The following is a 19,581-nucleotide window of genomic DNA, read 5'->3' as shown; positions in this document are numbered from 1 at the left end:
AGGACATTCCTCATTTTGGAGCATGATGAGAGGTAGTTGAGACTCGGATGGAGAATGTGATTCAGTTGCTTTAGTCCTGGGTGGTAATGAGTCAATAGAGGAATGCTCCTCTGTAGCCGAATGCCGAGGCTGTGGGATATGGTGGGTGACTGGAGAGATAAGGCATGGGAGATCTGTTTCTGTATGAGGGTGGGAGACTTTACATAGCCTAGCCACCTGTGACCGTCACATCTGTAGTAATGAGCAGTCCCTCATGAATTATACGAAGGATCTCACTGAGTATTCAACCAGTCGCCAAGCCTGCACAATATCCTGGTACATCCTTACTCAATACCTGCTCTCAACCCCTTGCCTCATTGCTCACATCCATGTAATATAACTATGTGCAAGACATGTTCCATACATCCTCCCACCACCACCACCACCACCACCACCACCACCACTTATTCCTGTCCAGTTACGAGCATCACCTATCTCAGGGCTACCAGTCGTGTGATCTACAAGCTAAGCTTCAATCACTGCACTGCATTCTACGTGGGCATGACAACCAACAAGGTGTCTGTCCGCATGAATGGTCGCCAACGAGCTGTGGGCAAGAAACAGCTGAACCACCCAGTTGCTGTGCAGTCTTCTATTCCACCCATGCGTTCACAGTCTTGTCACTTCTCTCTCGCCCCCCGCCACTCTCCATCTAACCTCCCAACTGAACCTAACTGCCCTTCTTCGCTGCTTTACCCTCTCCCCACCTCATGCCTGTATACTTCCACAAGCAGCACTTTACTGCCCCCCCCCCCCCCCCCCCCCCCCCCCGCACCCAGTTATCCTTACCCCTCCACGTCCCAGCTTCCTCCTTACCCCCCAACACCCAGATTGCATCTCCCATCATGCGCTGTTGCTTGCACTCTGGCCTTGGCAGCCAGAGACAGTGGTTGTGTGTGTGAATTGTGTTTGCATGAATGTGTTGTGCATATGTTGTCTAATTCAGAAGAAGGCCATGTTGCCGAAAGCTTAGTGTGTAGTAGTCTTTTTGTTGTGCCTTTCTGTGAGTCATCATCTCCATTATATGGTGAGTAGCAATGTATCCTTTTCATAATATCATCATTATTCCAGCCTAGATTTTCTGTTGTTTAAATACAAGGTTCAGAATTGTGTGTATGTATATACTTTTGAGATTTTAGAGAGTGGAAATAAAATTGAATTTGTGATTCTGAGTGAATGATACTAGAGGAGAAATTACTAGAATTAAGTTTTTAAATCTGAATTTGATATTCATATCTCTGTAACTAATTTGGCTATGATAAGCACGTTTATTGAGGAGTTTCTTAGTATTTTTCTAGGTGACAAGAGAGTCAAAATGTCTTAAATTGTTTTGAAAATTTGAGGTAAGCAGCTTAGTTGAATCATTTTGCGTATTAAAAGTAGTGGAAAAATGATTTAGTTATATGCAAAGAGTAAGACTGCTTTCATATCAAATGTTTAATATAATTCTTTCTGCATTTAGGAAGAAGAAGCCAAAGCGCAGAAGAGTAGTAGTAGCATCAACTGGCAGTTCAGGAAGTGATACTGATGATTTAAATAGTACACAGAAGGTTAGTATGTACCATTGCCTTAACAACAGGGAATCATTAAGATATTTTTGCATTTTCTTTAACTTTTAACATAAAAGTTTTCTAAGTATGGTACCGCATCATATGTAAAAAAACTAACTGGAAAACCAGCATTTTGACCAGAACTACAGTGGTCTTCTTCTGGGTCATCTGGTTGAGTAGACCCAGAAGAAGGCCATGTACCCATGTTCAAAACGTTACTTCCTCCAGTATAGGTTTTTACGTTATGATGCAGTACCATACTCAGCAAACATTCATGTCAACTGACTCTGGCTGTGAAATCCTGCACACTTCTTTTACTATGTTTCTAGCAAAGTCTTGAAACACTATGATAATAAAATGGAAATTTCAGGTAAGAACACAGGGTGATTTGTACACTAGAGGCGTGGAATATAGCGTATAAAATTTTGGTATTGGAACTAAATTATATCAATTTACCCGGTGGTAAAATTGATCTTCATACACAACCAAACCCATCTGAATGTGTTCTGTCAAATTGTAGGATACAGTCTGTAACTGCCATTAAATTTTGTAGAACTATAAATTGTGCTCAGTTTATTTTTGTGTGTGTTACTTCTTAATACAGCTGCCAAGAAAATCTGTTCTTACATCTTTGAGTACTGATATGACTGTTAAGATAGAACCAGGTACATCTACATCTTCATCATACTCTGCAAGCCACCTAATGGTCTGTGGCAGAGGGTACTTTCAGTACCACTATCTGATCCCTCCAACCCTTTTCCACTTGCAAATAGTGCGTGGGAAGAATGGTTGTTGGTAAGCCTCCATTCAGGCAAGTAATCATTCCAAAGGTGAACATTTGAGCTTCACCACAGCCTCAGCTTAACATAAAGTTTTGTCACCTACAGCAGAGTATTTATCATAAGAAAGGAAGAATAAAACTGTAGTGTGTAACACGAAGGAGAGGATTAATAAATAACTGGAAAACTTGCCTTACTGGTCCCAAGTTAAACATCATTTCATGTTGCCAACAATATAGCCACTAAACAGAAAAACTGGGATGCAAAGTACAAAAGTCTAGGTGTGTGTGTGGGTGGTGGTGGTGGTGGTGGTGGTGGTGGTGGTGGTGGGAGGGGGGGGGGGAGGAGGAGGAGGAGGAGGAGGAGGAGGAGACCCCACTCAGACTTGCTATTTGAGAGTTGTGGAATTTTGCAATGCACACATTTAGTCTAAATAGCAATTTGCAATATACAGAAATAAATAAACTGACATTGAGAAAGTATTTATTATTAAAGTGGTGATGAATATTGAGAGGTTATAAGCAATGGTAACTGAAATATGAAACAAATAAGAACTAGGCTAGTGAAATGGTAAAATTAAGATTGGAAATTTGAAAGTGCAGGAGATGAAGAAACTTTGCAAATAATTTAAAAATGTATCTGTGAATAACTTTTTAAAATAGCTACTAACAAATTTCCTCTCAAAGTACCACATACTTTTAATGGTAGACCCTGGAACAACAGTAGATCATGTGCCACAACTAATAGTATTTTTACTCACATATTTTTATTTTATGGGATGAGATGGATGGCACTGCAGTTGGTTTAGGGACTGAGAGACCAGCATAAATGTCACTATCATCTGGAAAGTGCCACAACAACCCTCTTCCCTTCTTCTCTCTGCTGTTCCCCATTTCTGCATCTCTTCCCTTCTTCTCTCTGCTGTTCCCCATTTCTGCATCTCTTCCCTCGATTGCTCTGTATTTCATTTCATTGTTCCACTCTCAGCACTTCTCTCTACCTCCCACTTCCCCATCCAGTCAGGTACTTCATCCAACTTTTTCAGTTGAGTGCATGTCTTGTTTTTCAATCCTGTGCATGTTGTTTCCACCTGTAACCATGATTGACTGGGTACTGTCTATGATGTATCATTTATTAGTTATTATTATGCAAGCTGATTTCGGAATATTGTATTGCACTTTATTGTGTTATATGTAACAGTTCCATTATTTTATTTCATTATGCTTTTTTCGCCCTGTGTCTGTGATTTTAGATAACATTGTTCTTTGTACAACTCATGTCCAGTTGCCTATTTTGGATTATATTTTTGAAGACAATCTTTTCCATTCATTGTAATTTTTTGGAATTTTTTAAAACAGATACAAGTAGACTTAATCTTTTTTGTCTCTTACATCCTACATAAGTGAGGCTGGATTCTAGTCCATGATAACAGTATATTTGATGTGCACTTGATCCAGTGGACATTAACTAGCCTGGGGATATCATCCAATTTACTGAATTTAATAACATATTTCATGTGGTGGCGATACATATAGACTAGAGCCATAACACATTGTTTCATTTAAGAGGAGTTATAACATGAAACACTTCTTTCATACACACATCGTGTACAGTCTGTATCACTTTGATTGTTTAAATAAGCTTCATTTTTATCTTATTTATAAAATTGTTGGGTTTTATGGAAATCTGTAATTTTTCTCACTGTACTGATTTTTCTTTTACTTTTCCTTGAAAACCTACAGTCGGAAGGGACACCAGGGAAAGGACGCAAAAATATCAGGCGTGTATTGAAGGATGAAAATGTAGCAGAAGCCACCAAACGGGCAGCACGGGAAGAAGAAGAGCGAAAAAAGAGAATAGCTGAGAAGCAGAAAATGGTATGTATTTTAACTAATCATTTCCAGTTTTATTGGGCTCATCATTATTACCTTCTACAGTTTCCAGCCCCTGGCTGTGTCTGTTTAGGACATAATGTTCCAGTCTTTTCCTCTCTTCATCACACATTTCTTCACTCCAGTGATCCATCTGTCTCTATTTTTGTCTAGGTTTCTTGCCGTTCATTGTCATTTTGTGGACCTGTCTCGGTATCCTGCCAACTCTCATTCTTTTAATGTGCCCATACCATCTATTCTATTTTTAAAAGTGTATTTTTCATTCATTATTTGTTAGAAATGTACAATTTTCTGTTTAGCTTGACATTTCACCTCAGACAGCATTGTTGCTTAGTTGTGAAATAGGGGACAAAAATGAATCATATTCTGGGTTATGATGTGATAGCTTGTTTTTTTTTCTACAGTGTTATTTTATTAACTGTGCTTTTGAAATACATACGTGTTATGTCCACAGTCAGTCCTTTTTCAGAACTTAAACAAGCCTTAAGCTGACACACATCATATGTAGAGTTCCTTCATTTTGACAACGAGCCAAATATAGTTGATAGACTGAGGTAATAAGCTAGACCATGTAAGCAGTGTAAAGCAGAAAGCCACATGCACTAGCACGTACACAATGTGATCAAAAGTATCCGGACACCTGGCTGAAAATAACTTAAAAGATCGTGGCACCCTACATCGGTAATGCTGGAATTCAATATGGTGTTGGCCCACCCTTAACCTTTATGACAGCTTCCACTCTCGCAGGCATATGTTCAGTCAGATGCTGGAAGGTTTTTGGTGAATGGCAGCCAGTTGTTCATGGAGTGCTACACTAGGGAGAGGTATTGATGTCGGTCGGTGAGGCCTGGCATGAAGTCAGCACTCCAAAACGTCCCAGTGGTGTTCTATAGGATTCAGGTCAGGACTCCGTGCAGGTCAGGCCATTACAGGGATGTTGCTGTCATGTAACCACGCTGCCACAGGGCATGCATTATGAACAGGTGCTCGATCGTGTTGAAAGATGCAATAGCCATCCCTGAATTGCTCTTCAACAGTGGGAAGCAAGAAGGTGCTTGAAACATCAATGTTGGCCTGTGCTGTGATAGTGCCACACTGAACAACAAGGGGTGCAAGCCCTCTCCATGAAAAACATGACCACTCCATAACACAACCGCCTCTGAATTTTACTATTGGCACTACACACGCCGGCAGATGACGTTCACTGGGCATTCTTCATTCCCACATCCTGCCATCGGATTGCCACATTGTGTACTGTGATTCGTCACTCCACACAATGTTTTTCCACTGTTCAGTCATCCAATGTTTACACTCCTTACACCAAGCGAGGCGTTGTTTGGCACTTACCGATGTGATGTGTGGCTTATGAGCAGCCGCTTGACCATGAAATCCGAGTTTTCTCACCTCCCGCCTAACTGTCGTAGTACTTGCAGTGGATCCTGATGCAGTTTGGAATTTCTGTGTGATGGTCTGATTATGACCCCCTTCAACTCCTGGTGGTCTCTGGCAGTCAGCAGATGAGGTCAGCCTGTACACTTTTGTGCTGTATGTGTCTATACATGTTTCCACTTCAGTATCACATCAGAAACAGTGGACCTAGAGATGTTTAGGAGTGTGGAAATCTCGCATACAAACTTACTACGCAAGTGACAGCCAATCACCTGATCTTGTTCGAAGTCCGTGAGTTCTGCGGAGCACCCTATTCTGCTCTCTCATGATGTCTAATAACTACTGAGACTGCTGATGGGGAGTACCTGGCAATAGGTGGCAGCACGATGCATCTAATATAAAAAACTTATGTTTTTGGGGTTGTCCGGATACTTTTGATCACATAGTGTATGAATAAACACGATAATGATTGATAAGATGTCATATTAGGAAACTTACGTATCCTTGCATGTGGTGCTATAAACAAGGAAAACAATCTATGATCGCAAGAAAATCATTTTTTTAAGTGCATTGTTCCTAGTCGGGGGACTCAAACAAGGATATAGAGGAATATGCAGATTATAACAGGTTCCATAAAGGTTTATGCTTATTCTTTTTGCTACCCCTTAGGAAGAGACACTGGTGAATACGTATTTTCACAGTAGAAGAAATTAATTTTCTGTCTTTTACTCCTACATTATTGGTGACCACACATGATGACATCATTATGTAACTGGAGCAGTGTGCAAAACAGTTATAATGTTTTTAAAATTTGTTGCGAATTTTGACGTGTGGCTGGCTGGGTTGGGACATGATGCCATTGCCCAGGTAACACCAATGGTGAGCCGGCTTTCCCTACCACACTGCCAGTGGTTGGGCTGGTAAAGTGCCCCTGTTGCCAAACCATGAGTAAACAGTACCACGTGGTGTCACATCATAGATCATCAACTTTTGTCACCTCTCGTAGTAAAGTTGTATTTTCTGGCGTTGAAGTGTTCTGTGGTCCTCAGGTATTGTGAACAAGTGTTTTGTACTGGCGTTGCCCTAATGACAACAGTGCAGTACATCTGAATACGAGATTTGCAATAAAAGTGTCGTCCAAGAATAATTCCACCGGCTGGGAAGATAATGTTCTGCTGTGAAACATTCCTCTGAATTTGACAGTAGTAATGGACAAAACACCATACCACTCTGTTGTTATGCATAAAGCTCCAACAATGCAGTGGACGGAAGTGGATATTTTGCTCAGGGCACAAAGAAATGTTCCATGAGATAAAGTTTAACCTAGTATGTATAAAGATGAAGTTAATGGAACTTTTAGTATTGTACAAGCCAAAACATCACTTGAACTGGCAAACGGTAAAGGACATAGTTTAATTAGTCTTCATCTGTATCATGCTCATTCAAATCCTACAGAGTATATGGACCTAGGTGAAAAGTAATGTGTCAATAAACAGCAAGAAGTTTATGCTCACTGAAATTGAAATGCTGATAAAAGGAGCTATTGTAAATGTTGCATGGTGGGCTGGTCTTGAGTTGTCAGTCATAATACCAAGAAGGTAGTTGAGGAGACATTGATTCATGAAGGACTGTGAAAAGTTTTGAGGAATATGTAACTTCTCATGTTAAAACACAGCAGAGTTTAGAAATATTCATCTCACTAACATTGTAACACAGTTAAAATTGTGACATGATCCTGAAATAGTGTATTATTAAACTAACAACTGAGTGCAAGTCAGTTCAGTATTTTATGAAACAGCAAATTCTCGGTATAAAAGTAAATGTGTAACTTCTTTACTATTGTTACAAAACACCCAGTAGTTCTCGTTTCACCATGGCCCTCAATAATTACATTATTTATTTGAAAATCTCTGTAGTCATTTGAATATTGCTGTAGATATGGAAATTCTACATATTAATCATGTGGCAAAACAGCCTTGTAATCGTTATCATTTGCCATAATCTTGTTTCGACATCTCAAAACGTTTATGAGATACGAGGAATTTATAAATATTTCATTCTAGTTTTTTCGCTGATGCACGAGTCTGTGCCAGAGTGCTCTAAGTACAGTGCATTTTCTCAAGATTGGAAACAGCGATACCCTGGCAAGTTTAAAGAGTAATTCAATATATTATCTACATTTAATACACACAACATGTAACCTAACACGGATCAAACACAAATTCGTGGCGAGACCTATTTTTCACCTCAAACTAAGAATGTCTTGTACTAATTTACCTACTAACAAAATATTGCAATAGCTATCACCGTTAATGAAATTATAGGTGGTTCGTCATGAAGCTGATGACTTAAACTACAGGATGTGAGAGAATGAGACTTTTTTTATTACTGAATAGTTTCTTTAAAATCGTTTGAGAAAGATTGCAGATCAGCCAGCTTGCTGTTCACGCAGTCAAGCGACCCTGCCACGATCCACGTGTGGTCGACTGCTGATGCGCGCTATACATGCTGGCAACAACGCTTACCTCCACTCGCTCTGTGCTGAACTGTCAAAAGTCGCAGCATATTTTAACCGCACTATAGTTGCATATAGACTTGAAAAACGCAAAATTGAGGAAAATGCAAAATCAAGCAAATGTTAAAACCCCCAAAATATGAGCAAAAACATGTCTACTTCCCATACATGATTAAAAATCTCAATCCTCTCCAATACTTTGTGTAAAATCTGTCTGAAGGAAATTAAGTGTACAGTACAATGTTTGTACAATAATTTGTGGTAATGATTTCATCAGTTCTTAAGAAATCACAGGTGTGTAACAGCAAGTAAAAACTCAAAAAAAAATTGAAATTGGTATCTGGACACAAGGTAATTGAGCTATTTTCTGACATGGTTTGAGCACAAATTATAAGCCAAAACATGTGTTTTTGAGAGAGCTTTCCTTTGTGCTCTCCCAATAAAAAGCAAAAATGGATTATATGTTGAATTAAACCAAAAACATCACACTAGCTAAGTGGTTAAACCATAAGCGGAAATGCAGATATCTGCTTAATGACAAAGTTTGTCACCATTGCTGTTATTGTTTAATCATTTTCTTGCAAACCGCACTTCATATGCTCACCACTGTTAAAATGTTATTTTAAGCTTGATGAGAGAAACAAAGACATGAAAAAATGAGTTTTCATCCCCAATTGACATTACAAGCTTATTAGAAGTCAGCTCAGTGCATTTCTGTAAACTGTGTAAAATTTAAATTTGAAAGAAAACTCAAGTGCTACAGATTTGCTTTGAGCCCTCTATAACTGCTGCCAGTTTTTACGATCTATAATGTGTGGTGGGTGTGGGGGCAAAGTATATACATGAGTACTGTATGTAGTTGTTGCAACTGTATCATGTCAGATTTGAACACGAAAGTCTTTACAACGTGCTATCACAAAATCCTTGTTCTATTTCCGAATGACATCTATGTTATAGCACATCATCTACATGAAAAGAATATTTTCAGCACTTCACAAAATGCTTTCTCCCCTACATGCCCTCTGGTTGTGGAAGGACCATCCCCCTCACCACACATCCAGGAAGCGAGCTCATTTTATTTGTGTTAGTGTGGTGTGCTGGCTGCACCGCCTATTGGTTGACTTAACAAGTCACCAACCAATAGGAATTCGTTAGCCAGAAATGGGCAATGTTTCCTTGATTATGACTGATCATATTCTTCAAGACTCAGTGTTTGAATTTGAAAGATGTGCTGTTGATATTGTTGATGAATACAGTACATCGGAAATACATGCAGAAAGATGAGACTGAGCTAAAAGTGGCACAAGAGAAGGTGGTGCCTAGGCCCCTTCACCATATAATGGCTTGGTCCGAAACACTTTGTGTCATCTGTCTTGTTTTTCTATTAATGCTGCAATCTAGCAGCAGTCGTATCATAATAGCGCCGTCACGCAAAATGTTGTAAGTGGTGTTGACAACAGCACTTGTGGATTACATTAGCATTTTCTCTCTCACGTCTCCCATCTCCACAACGGCCTAAAATATTAACTCAGCCGTCACCCATTTTGCGAACAAGTTAAACCTTACTAGGAAGAAGTGTAAAGTCAGGGAATTTTTAACGTTGATCTTATGGGTTTTTTACAGGGGCTATGAATTTATGGTGTAGAATCACGAAAAATTTAAAATCGGAGAACGTGAAATCGAAGTTCCACTATATTGTATTTAGTACTTGGCTGTGAGAAGACTCCTCCAATGTTGACTCAAGTGATATCCCTCTTATCCTGATTTAGGTTTTCCATGATTTCCCTAAATCGCTCCAGGCAAATGCCGGGATGGTTCCTTTCAAAGGGCACGGCCGACTTCCTTCCCCGTCCTTCCCTAATCCGATGTGACCGATGACCTCGCTGTCTGGTCTCTTTCCCCAAACCAACCAACCAACCTCTTATCCTGGGGATTGAGTGACCTGCCTCTTCTTTTTAACATTTTCCAACCTATTTCTCTCTCCTGCCCAAGGAGGGACTGAATAGTTCTGAAAGTTAAGATATTGCCTACCTGCAGTACTAAATATTTTGCCCCCTGAAGGTAAGTATTTGCCAGCAGTACTGTCTCATGATTTTACAGCTTTTTCAAATGCATTCTGCTTTACATTCAGTAAGTAATACATATAATTTTTTTTAAAATTGCAGTACAATGAACTTTTCAAGACTGACCAAGGAAACGTAGAGAAACTGGATAAGCTTGTGTTGGATTTTGATCAAGAAACAAAAGAAGAAGTGGTAACAGTACACAAGGATATTGTGACAAAATTAAAACCCCATCAGGTAATATTATTTTGTTAAGATTTTTAGTGGTACGTAATACATAATGCTGCAGTGTTATAGTTTACATTCTGCTGTCCTAGACCATTTCAGGCAGTGTTCGAGGGAAAGTCAGAAAGTAAAGCAAATTTTTAAAAAAGAAACTTGTTATTGGGAAACATTTCAGTACGTAATGTCATTCAACCTGTGTGCACTTTGTCTGTCACTTGATAAGCTGCTTAGCTCTGCCATGGAAGAAGCTTTGTGACATTGTGCACATCCACTCTAGCACTGCCTCAGCAGTCTTGTCATCCAACAAAAACTAGGATGTTTGCACGTGCTCCTTTATCTAGACGAAAAGATGAAAATCACTTTCAGCCAGGTCAAGGCTATATGGTGGGTGCTCCAGAAGCTCAGAATAAAGATTTTTTCCCCCCATCTCCATGGAAGAGAGACAGTTTTCTGCAGTAAAATCACACCTTTTTAAAGCTTGCTTCTCCATTTTGAATTTGGGTTTCGCATGTGTCAGTAGGACACCTTTAGGAGTGTAATGAATCTGCTGTGTACATTTTCTGTGCCCAAACACTGTCACATCAACTTTCCTACAGAACATATCATCTTGATTCAATTTATATATTAGTACAGATCGTGTACCTAAAGGTTTATCAATTGGTATAGATGCACTGACAGAGTTAGGATATGACTACACAGTGTTCAAGAACATTAAAGTCTTGTAGGTGGAGATATGTCTAGGTGAAATTTTTTGCATTGTGATTATACCAGCAGTGTTTTCCAGCAATGGTAAGCCAATTCTGACCTTCATGTATGCCATACAAAGTCTAACTTGAATCCATGATGAACAGCAGGTTCACAAAATATTTGCTTATACATAGCTGTTGACTTAGCAATGTTATAGCCAGTTTCAACACCATATCTTTAAGATGACAGAAATGAAGCAGAAAGGGTGAATTTATACAGATGAAACTGTCTGGGGACTATAACTTTATTCTGGCTAGGAAGAATATTACCTTAACTCTAAAGAAATGAGGCTTCTATGAAGGAATTATTTCTCATTAAATATTAGCATGGTTGTTTTTCATCATTGAGTCATTTCCTTACATTGTGATAATTTCAGCAAAATTGATCAACTTGTTGGCTGTGGAATAACACGTTCTTGCGTTCCACTGTAAGTCAAAACAGGTTGAGTTCTGGGACAGCCTCATGAAAAATGATGTATAAATATTTTGAGCTGTATAAAGAACTTGTATGGACCCAGATGGACCCTATTTTGAAGGCAATCACTAGTAAGCGAATATCCTTGCACTTTGCAGCATGAGACTTATTTTGTTTGTATCAACTCTGACACATGACTATGTCCTGTCCAGTCTCAAGAACAAATTTGCAATAAACTACTTGTCCACTGCTACAGTGTTTATTGATTTTGATGAGACATTTGGACACAGCTTTTTAAAAAAGTCCTTACACTAGTATACCACAACAGATAGTTAAATCAATGGAAGGAGTAAAGGTACACACACATCATATGGTAGAAGAATTAGCAGTTGCAAGGCCATAATAAGATAGAAATCAGTGCATAGACTTTATTGGCCAGATGCAGTGTGAATTAATCCTTTTGCTTGTTAGGCTGCTACTTTATGAAACGCTGAAATAACTATAAAGCTGATGTTTCCTCTTTAGGGTGACTATATGGCCGGGTCTCGAGATGGACTTACGTATCGATACTGTCATATTTTGGTTAACAGATAGCATTCAACATCATATTTTGGTATGCCATTGGGCAGTACGAAGACAAGGTGCCTGTGGAGAGGTGGCTATACAGTAGGCTATTGCCTGTGTTACTCTAACAGATGATTGGTCAGCAACAACATTGGCAGCTTGTGTCCAGTTGTTGCACTTCCCTGCAGCGGGACATAGATGTCATGTTGGAGTTCTCTTGTTGCTGCTTGTTTGTCCTGATGAACCTGGGTCTTGTGGAACTGCAGGCCGGCATGTACTGTTTTGTCAAGTTGATTCAAAGGTTCACTGCAAATACCCAAACAACCATTTATTTATGTCTCAGTAAGATATAAGATTCTCTTAGAGTTGTAATCCTGTTGCTGACAGATTGTGATATGTTTTTACTTACAATTAGTGTAGTATGAACATCCCAAACATTTTTCGATTATCTCTGAAAAGATCCCAGCAACACTCATGTGTTGATTGTGCCTCATAAGATTCTGGATGCCAACAATGTAGTCAGAAGTTACTCACTGTATGAGACAACTTTGTGAGCTTTGGTTTTTACATTATCTTTCACTTTGGAGAATGTTTTGGCACATCCATTCATTTGGGTCTTTAACACATCATTAGGTACACTAGATCCACTGTGCGTCTCTGTAGAAGGTGTATTAATGGTTTTGGTTGAAGGTAGGGCACAAAGGTAACCTTTATGTGGGTATTCAATGCTCAAAGGATCATATGTTGTGAGAAAGTGCAGTGGCATATCTCAGTTGTAAGTATTTAAAGCTAAAAAGAGATATTCGATGGTTATTGGGGACAAAGGACTTACAGTGGTTAATTTCACCCTGTAAGGGTAGAAACTTAAATGAAATTAATGCAAGATAAGCTGTGATGAATTAAATTGTGAGTATTATTGACTGTGGATTGGGTAAAATCGATTATGACAGACCACTGTTCACGCATCTACTGTGACTTTTACATTAGGTTATTAACCTATAGATGACAAAAAAATGGGATAAGGCAGTTGAAATGCAGTGTGTAAGAACAGCTTCCGCATAATGGACATGTGCTAAGATTAGTTCATTTACAAGGTGTCTTGAAGATTTATTTGAATAAAAACTTAAAAGATCATATCTGTAGGTAACTGTCACTAATAATTGTTATTAAAAGATCACTAGTGGCTTCATGGACTTCATTATATTTTTTATGTTTGTACTGATAATTTTTATAGATACTGGGATAATTTAATTGGCATTGTAATATTTGTGTGTTCCATATAAAAAAACCATGATGCACAATTGAAGATCATTGCAATTAACATCAGCATGGTACACATCTGAGTGAATCAGATATATCTCTGACAGTTGTGCATTGCCTCGCATAATATATGATTAAAACAAGATCATGTCTTTAGTTGTTTCATTTCTGTGATTTTATCATAAAAGGGGCAATATGTATTCACATGTTGGACAACTTCATCACTTGGGATTCTGGATTCCTAATCAATGCAGCACTATCTTGTGCTTTCTACCATCAGATCACAACAAGCAAACGCAGATTTCTGACAGCATGTCTATTGCAATATAGGGAAATACATGACAGCCAATTTTGACATCTCTGTCAACAGCACTAGTGTTCCTGCTGATAGGATGTAATTCTAGGCGGGAGTTATCAACACATTATTTTCTCTAAGGTGGTAGCAACACTATTGTGATTGTGGACTTTAAATTTGACCTCCGTAAGAATACCCCTGCAGTCTAGACAATGGCTGTTGCTACTTGCTGGCAGTCCCCAGCAGCAATTCTAGGAAGTTGTGAGGCAGCTGTCTCAATGAAATCTTGCAGGATTTACACAAGGTGTTCAGACAGCAGGCCTAATAACTGTGTATTCAACTTTATAAATGTGATTAAAGGCTGTTTTGGGCAGGCAAATAAATTTATTTTGTATCTATATTTGTTTTATGAGACCATTTATTGTGGTTATTACATGAAACTTACTGTGTCCTTATTGTACCTTTTGTTTGGCTGAAGTTATGGAAACTCTTTGTCCTGTCACATTTTCATGTCTTATCAGTTTCCTCAAAAGCTTAACAGTTAGACCGACAGAGATAAATATGGTGCAATATAAAGACATATGTTCTTGGTGTGGTGATCATCTTTATTTTACACTGTATAATGTAATAACCCTTTTCTCTCATTAATATATTATGCACACTACATCATTATTTGTGTCAGACTTTTAACTGTTCACTTTGTAATTCGATATAGGTCAAAGGTGTGAAGTTCATGTGGGATACCTGCTTCGAGTCAGTCGAGCAAATAAAAGAGAGTAAAGGAACTGGTTGCATCTTGGCTCATTGCATGGGACTTGGAAAGAGTTTACAGGTAACCGTACAGTTTTTTTCCCCCCCCCTCTCCTGCTGAAAAATATTTTGTTACTTTACTATCTGTCACGAGATGTTAAGTGTCTGATATCTTCCTGCCCACTCCCACCTATCTTCAGTTACAGTTAGAATTGTATTTAGTAATAGTTCATAGATAAAGATCCGCTTGGCCGTTATTGTACTTTGTGTGATACTACTTGACAGCGGATATGAATAAAAGTAGAGCTTGTGACAATTTGATGGAATTGTGTGGTAATTCGACAGAATTGTGAATGTCACAGTTACAAGAAAGACATGCTAAATGTAAGATAAACAGAACAGGAGAAGAAAGATAAACATGTGTCACAGCCACCAAAGTACTTTAAAATACATGTAGCACTTCGTATAAATCTTCATTAAAGGAAAAACCATTGTGACTGCAAAATTATGTAGCAGTTTCAAGTTGTGTGGCAGTTCACCTTTCGTCACTTGTTTTCTTGTATTCATTTTCTTCCTATTTTTCTGAAACACTCTGCTTAACCCGTTAAGTGGGTAGCTTGCATGCGTGCGCCTCTTCCGCAGTGGGTAATATGCACCAGCACGCCCACGCGCGGTAGTGCTGCCTACTGTTCTCGTGCATAAAAGTTTTCCTTCAGGTTTTCGCTGTTGAATTTAAATTGATGTTCGGTGGAAAGGAACAAAATATATTGGAGAAGTTAACAAAACTGTATTTTCACAATACCACAAGTTGTTTTCAGTGTGAAACATTTTAAAAGAAGGTGCTGCACACAAGGAAACTCCGCATTCCGCACACCAGTATGAAGTCTCTTTGCGAAGGCCTTTTCTCGTGCACACCACAAACCTCCTTGTTAGTCTTTTCTTTGTTGTGGGCGGCAGAAGGTCTAGAAAATGCCTGGGTGTAAGGCGTGTTGCTTTCGGTGTTCTAGGTGGACGTCCTACTGATATCCCTTTTTGGTGGTGAATATTTGGTCAACTGTTCGCCAAGACTAATCATGAAGCACATTCTACTTTGTTCGCCACTATACTTCTTGTACAGTACGTATGCATTGAAGCATGCAATGTCCAATAAGTGGCGGAAAAGCTTCTGATAGTATTTTTTCAGCCTGCTCCTGGCCGTCTGGTAGCTTTTAACTGAGAATCGCACCTATCCACACACCCCATATTCTTCAACATGTGGCTTTTGTACTATTCCCTTCTTCGCGTTTACATTTAAAAATGTATCATCATAAGGTGCTGACCATAACAACATCTCTTTTGTCTTCCCATTTCAGTACCATCTTTTTGCTTCTGTGCCCTGTTATGTACTCCCCTTTCTTCAGTTTTTACGAAGTCAGGGAACCCCTTCCAGTCTTGCCGTATTGTGCCGACATCATCAGTGTTATTGCTGGTTAGTTTGCCCACCAAATCTGGACTGGTGTACCGGTTGTCAAGATAAATGCAGTTTCCTTTCCCGAGTAGATCGTGTGCAAGCTCCAAAACAATTCGAGAGGTTATTTTTTCATCTGACAGCAAAGGACCAGGAAGAACAGTTGAACGGAATGGACAGTATCTTGAGAGGAGGATATAAGATGAACATCCACAAAAGTAAAACGGATAATGGAATGTAGTCGAATTAAGTTGGGTGATGCTGAGGGAATTAGATTAGGAAATGAGACGCTTAAAGTAGTAAATGAGTTTTGCTATTTGGGGAGCAAAATAACTGATGGTGGTGAAAGTAGAGAGGATATAAAATGCAGACTGGCAGTGGCAAGGAAAGCGTTTCTGAAGAAGAGAAATTTGTTAACATCGAGTATGGATTTCAGTGTCCGGAAGTCGTTTCTGAAAGTATTTGTATGAAGTGTATGGAAGTGAAACGTGGACGATAAATGGATTAGACAAGAAGAGAATAGAAGCTTTCGAAGTGTGGTGCTACAGAAGAATGCTGAAGATTAGATGGGTAGATCACATAACTAATGAGGAGGTACTGAATAGAATTGGAGAGAAGAGAAATTTGTGGCACAACTTGACTAGAAGAAGGGATTGGTTGGTAGGGCATATTCTGAGGCATCAAGGGATCACCAATTTGGTATTGGAGGGTAAAAATCGTAGAGGGAGACCAAGAGATGAATACACTAAACAGATTCAGAAGGATGTAGGTTGCAGTAGGTACTGGGAGATGATGAAGCTTGCACAGGATAGAGTAGCGTGGAGAGCTGCATCAAACCAGTCTCTGGACTGAAGACCACAACAACAACACTGGCTACCATAATTAGTGTCCTTGCCAGTATAAACAATAAAGTCTCATACATACCCGGAGCTGCTTTCACAGAGTTTGTCCAATTTGATGCCATATCTGCTATGCTTTGATGGAATATATTGCCTCCATCCAAGCTGTCCTTTCCAGGGCAACAATGGTTCATCAAAGGTGATGTTCCTTTCTGGCACGTATACTGATCTGAATTTACGCCGCAGATTCTCCATAATGGGGTGAATTGTGATCAGTTTTCCACTGATAGTGCCTAGTGGGTCATGCGAGGTATTGTCAGCAAAGTGGAGGAATTTCAGTTAAAGATGAAACCTCTTATCACTCATCAGTTTCCTGAAGAAATATGTTTCAACTGATTCTCTCTTTGAAAAGTACATCTTGTGGTCTGGTTTGTAAAGAATTCCTTGAAGTATAAGCATTCCAATAAGTGCTTTTACCTTGTCATGTGTAGTATCCTGCCAACTGCGAACCATGGAGCATGGTGCTAAATTGGGATGAGAAGCTAGGAACTGTTCTGCATATAAGTTCGTCTGTTCAGCTATTATTGTGCACAAAGCATCATCCACAAAACACACAAAACAACTCATCACATCATATTGTTTTAGAGCCACAACTGTACCACTACTACCACCCTACAAATATTGATTACAAACTGAACTAGCACGCACAAATGCCTTAGGTACCACCTGCTGCAGTAGTGTTTCGTCATCAGATGTTTCTGAATTGAAGTCACTTTCACTAGCCTCAACATGCATATCTTGAAAACTTTCATAACTGTCAGTGGAGTTATCATCACTTTCTAAACGCAACTGCTCAATCTCCGCATCTGATAAACAGTTTCTTTTCGCTATTGCAAAAGATCACTCACTAACATGGCGGTAAACACAGACAAAAAAAGATGCGCTGTTGGAGCTGCTTCACTGGACGTATACTGTCGACATGGTCTCTAGTGGACAATGTTATAACTGGCCTAGAACACGCTGTGTTGCCTGACAAGAGCTGCCATCTAGTGGACGAAGCTCAACTAATACCACACTGTCAACGGCAGGCTGATAACTTGTCATTCTCACTGGCTACTAGCCACAGAACCCAGTGGACAGATATATCGGAACCCACTGTGAATTATCAGAGTGTGGATGGATATATCCATCATGCCCACTTAAAGGGTTAATTAACTATCTCTTAGCGAATCAGGAGTCCAGAAATACTCTAATTTTGACAAAATATATTTTTTCATTATTGAAGAGAATAATACCATGAAATATCCTCTAGTGTCAGAATTTAGTGTTCAACTCCTTCAGTTGCACACCTACTCCAGAGATATCTATTACTGTGTTCCATATGGATGATCACATGATGATCTGCCTGCATTAATGATTTTTCAAACACGAAATTTAACTTCAGCTTTCCTTTTGCTTTGTTCTACTGCTCCAACAGACAATTCAGTGACTGAATGGATAGAAGCCTTCGACACATTCAGCGATTTTATATAGGATCAGTATTTTCTTGGGTTCTCAGAATGACCACTTGCTAAGGTATGTAGCAAGTTAATATTCTATATTTTGTAAAAGGTGATCTACACCTGCACGCATCAGATTTTGTCTACAATTTTAGGCAGGATGATGATGCTCGCACCATGTGCTATGATGCTCACATTAGCACTGGCTTAGGCTGGCTTATATGCCAGGGTCTGGCATTATTTTGTCAGAGGTCATATTTGAGAACCAGTGCCCTCTCAGCAGAAGTGCCGTGGCAGTCGATAGTAATGTTGCACCAGCTACTCAGTTTCCATGAGAATGTCAAATGGTACCAATACATCTCTTTTTGAGAATAGCATTGGTGAGAAGCAGATAATGTCTTGGAGGCATATGCAATAGGGCGCTCGGTGCCATCAGGGTACTAATGGGAGAGGAGTGCACCAATACTATGGGGGTCATTTCCATTTCTACTATTAGAGGTGAACCAGGGGTGCACATCATTAAACATAGTGCCCACTTCAGGCAATATTTTAAATCCTGGAATGGTTGGTCACATCAAGGTGACCATTCGATATGTGTACCTTGGCATCATAGCTGGTTCAGTGGGTGAGAAGGTCCCAATAGGTTTGCAGTAAATTGGCCTTAATACTTGATTATGCCAAAGATACTTGTCAGTCTTTGACCCCCTTTTTTTTGGGTGGGGGGGGGGGGGGGCATTTTATTGATTGTCATAATATAAGCCCTCATTTGTTCCATTTCATTTGCTGAATTTAAACCCTAAATATGTCAAGAAAAGTTGCATGGAAGAACACTTGCGCATCTTGATTTTAAGTCCTCTTGTTCGTCTCTGGAACAAAAGCTCAAGGTTGTGAAGGTGATTCTCTGGTGTTGCATCTGTGGCAAAATATTGTCAGGGGATGCAGAGTTGGGAATTCCCTGTAGTAGTTGATCTATAAAACACTGAAATATGGGGTAGGGTCTGAAGGGATCCCAAAAGGTAACATTTGTAACAGTAAAGGCATATGGTACGTAAGTTTGTGGTGCTCCATCCAATGGGATTTGAAAATATCCTGTTGCACAGCAAGCTACACTGCCGATATAAAACCCCATAATACATGCAATGAGTTATAGCTTCACTGCGACAGATAGTCTTGTGTGAACCAGTCTCACCTCCAGCCATGCTGAGTTGCTTCACTACAGTCCAAACAACAAAATATTACACAATTATTATAAAGTCCAGCTTCGTCATATAAGAGATGGGGTAGAACTTGGTACAACATTTTGTTATGTCAATA

At 39.4% G+C, this 19,581-nt stretch overlaps 1 protein-coding gene across 3 annotated transcripts in view; it reads left to right on the top strand.

The window, feature by feature from the left end:
- Positions 1-19,581, top strand: part of LOC124788186 (transcriptional regulator ATRX homolog) — a 495,869-nt gene that overhangs the window by 230,680 nt on the left and 245,608 nt on the right. For all 3 annotated transcript variants that reach the window (XM_047255347.1, XM_047255346.1, XM_047255348.1), the window contains 4 exons: positions 1,502-1,589; positions 4,111-4,245; positions 10,330-10,464; positions 14,448-14,564. In XM_047255347.1, coding sequence (XP_047111303.1) covers positions 1,502-1,589; positions 4,111-4,245; positions 10,330-10,464; positions 14,448-14,564 — 475 coding nt within the window. The remainder of the gene's footprint in view (positions 1-1,501; positions 1,590-4,110; positions 4,246-10,329; positions 10,465-14,447; positions 14,565-19,581) is intronic.

Source organism: Schistocerca piceifrons, chromosome 3 (assembly GCF_021461385.2).
Source record: "Schistocerca piceifrons isolate TAMUIC-IGC-003096 chromosome 3, iqSchPice1.1, whole genome shotgun sequence".
NCBI lineage: Eukaryota > Metazoa > Arthropoda > Insecta > Orthoptera > Acrididae > Schistocerca > Schistocerca piceifrons.
The sequence above is the reverse complement of the archived record's forward strand: the minus strand, read 5'-3'. Positions and strand labels throughout refer to the sequence as shown.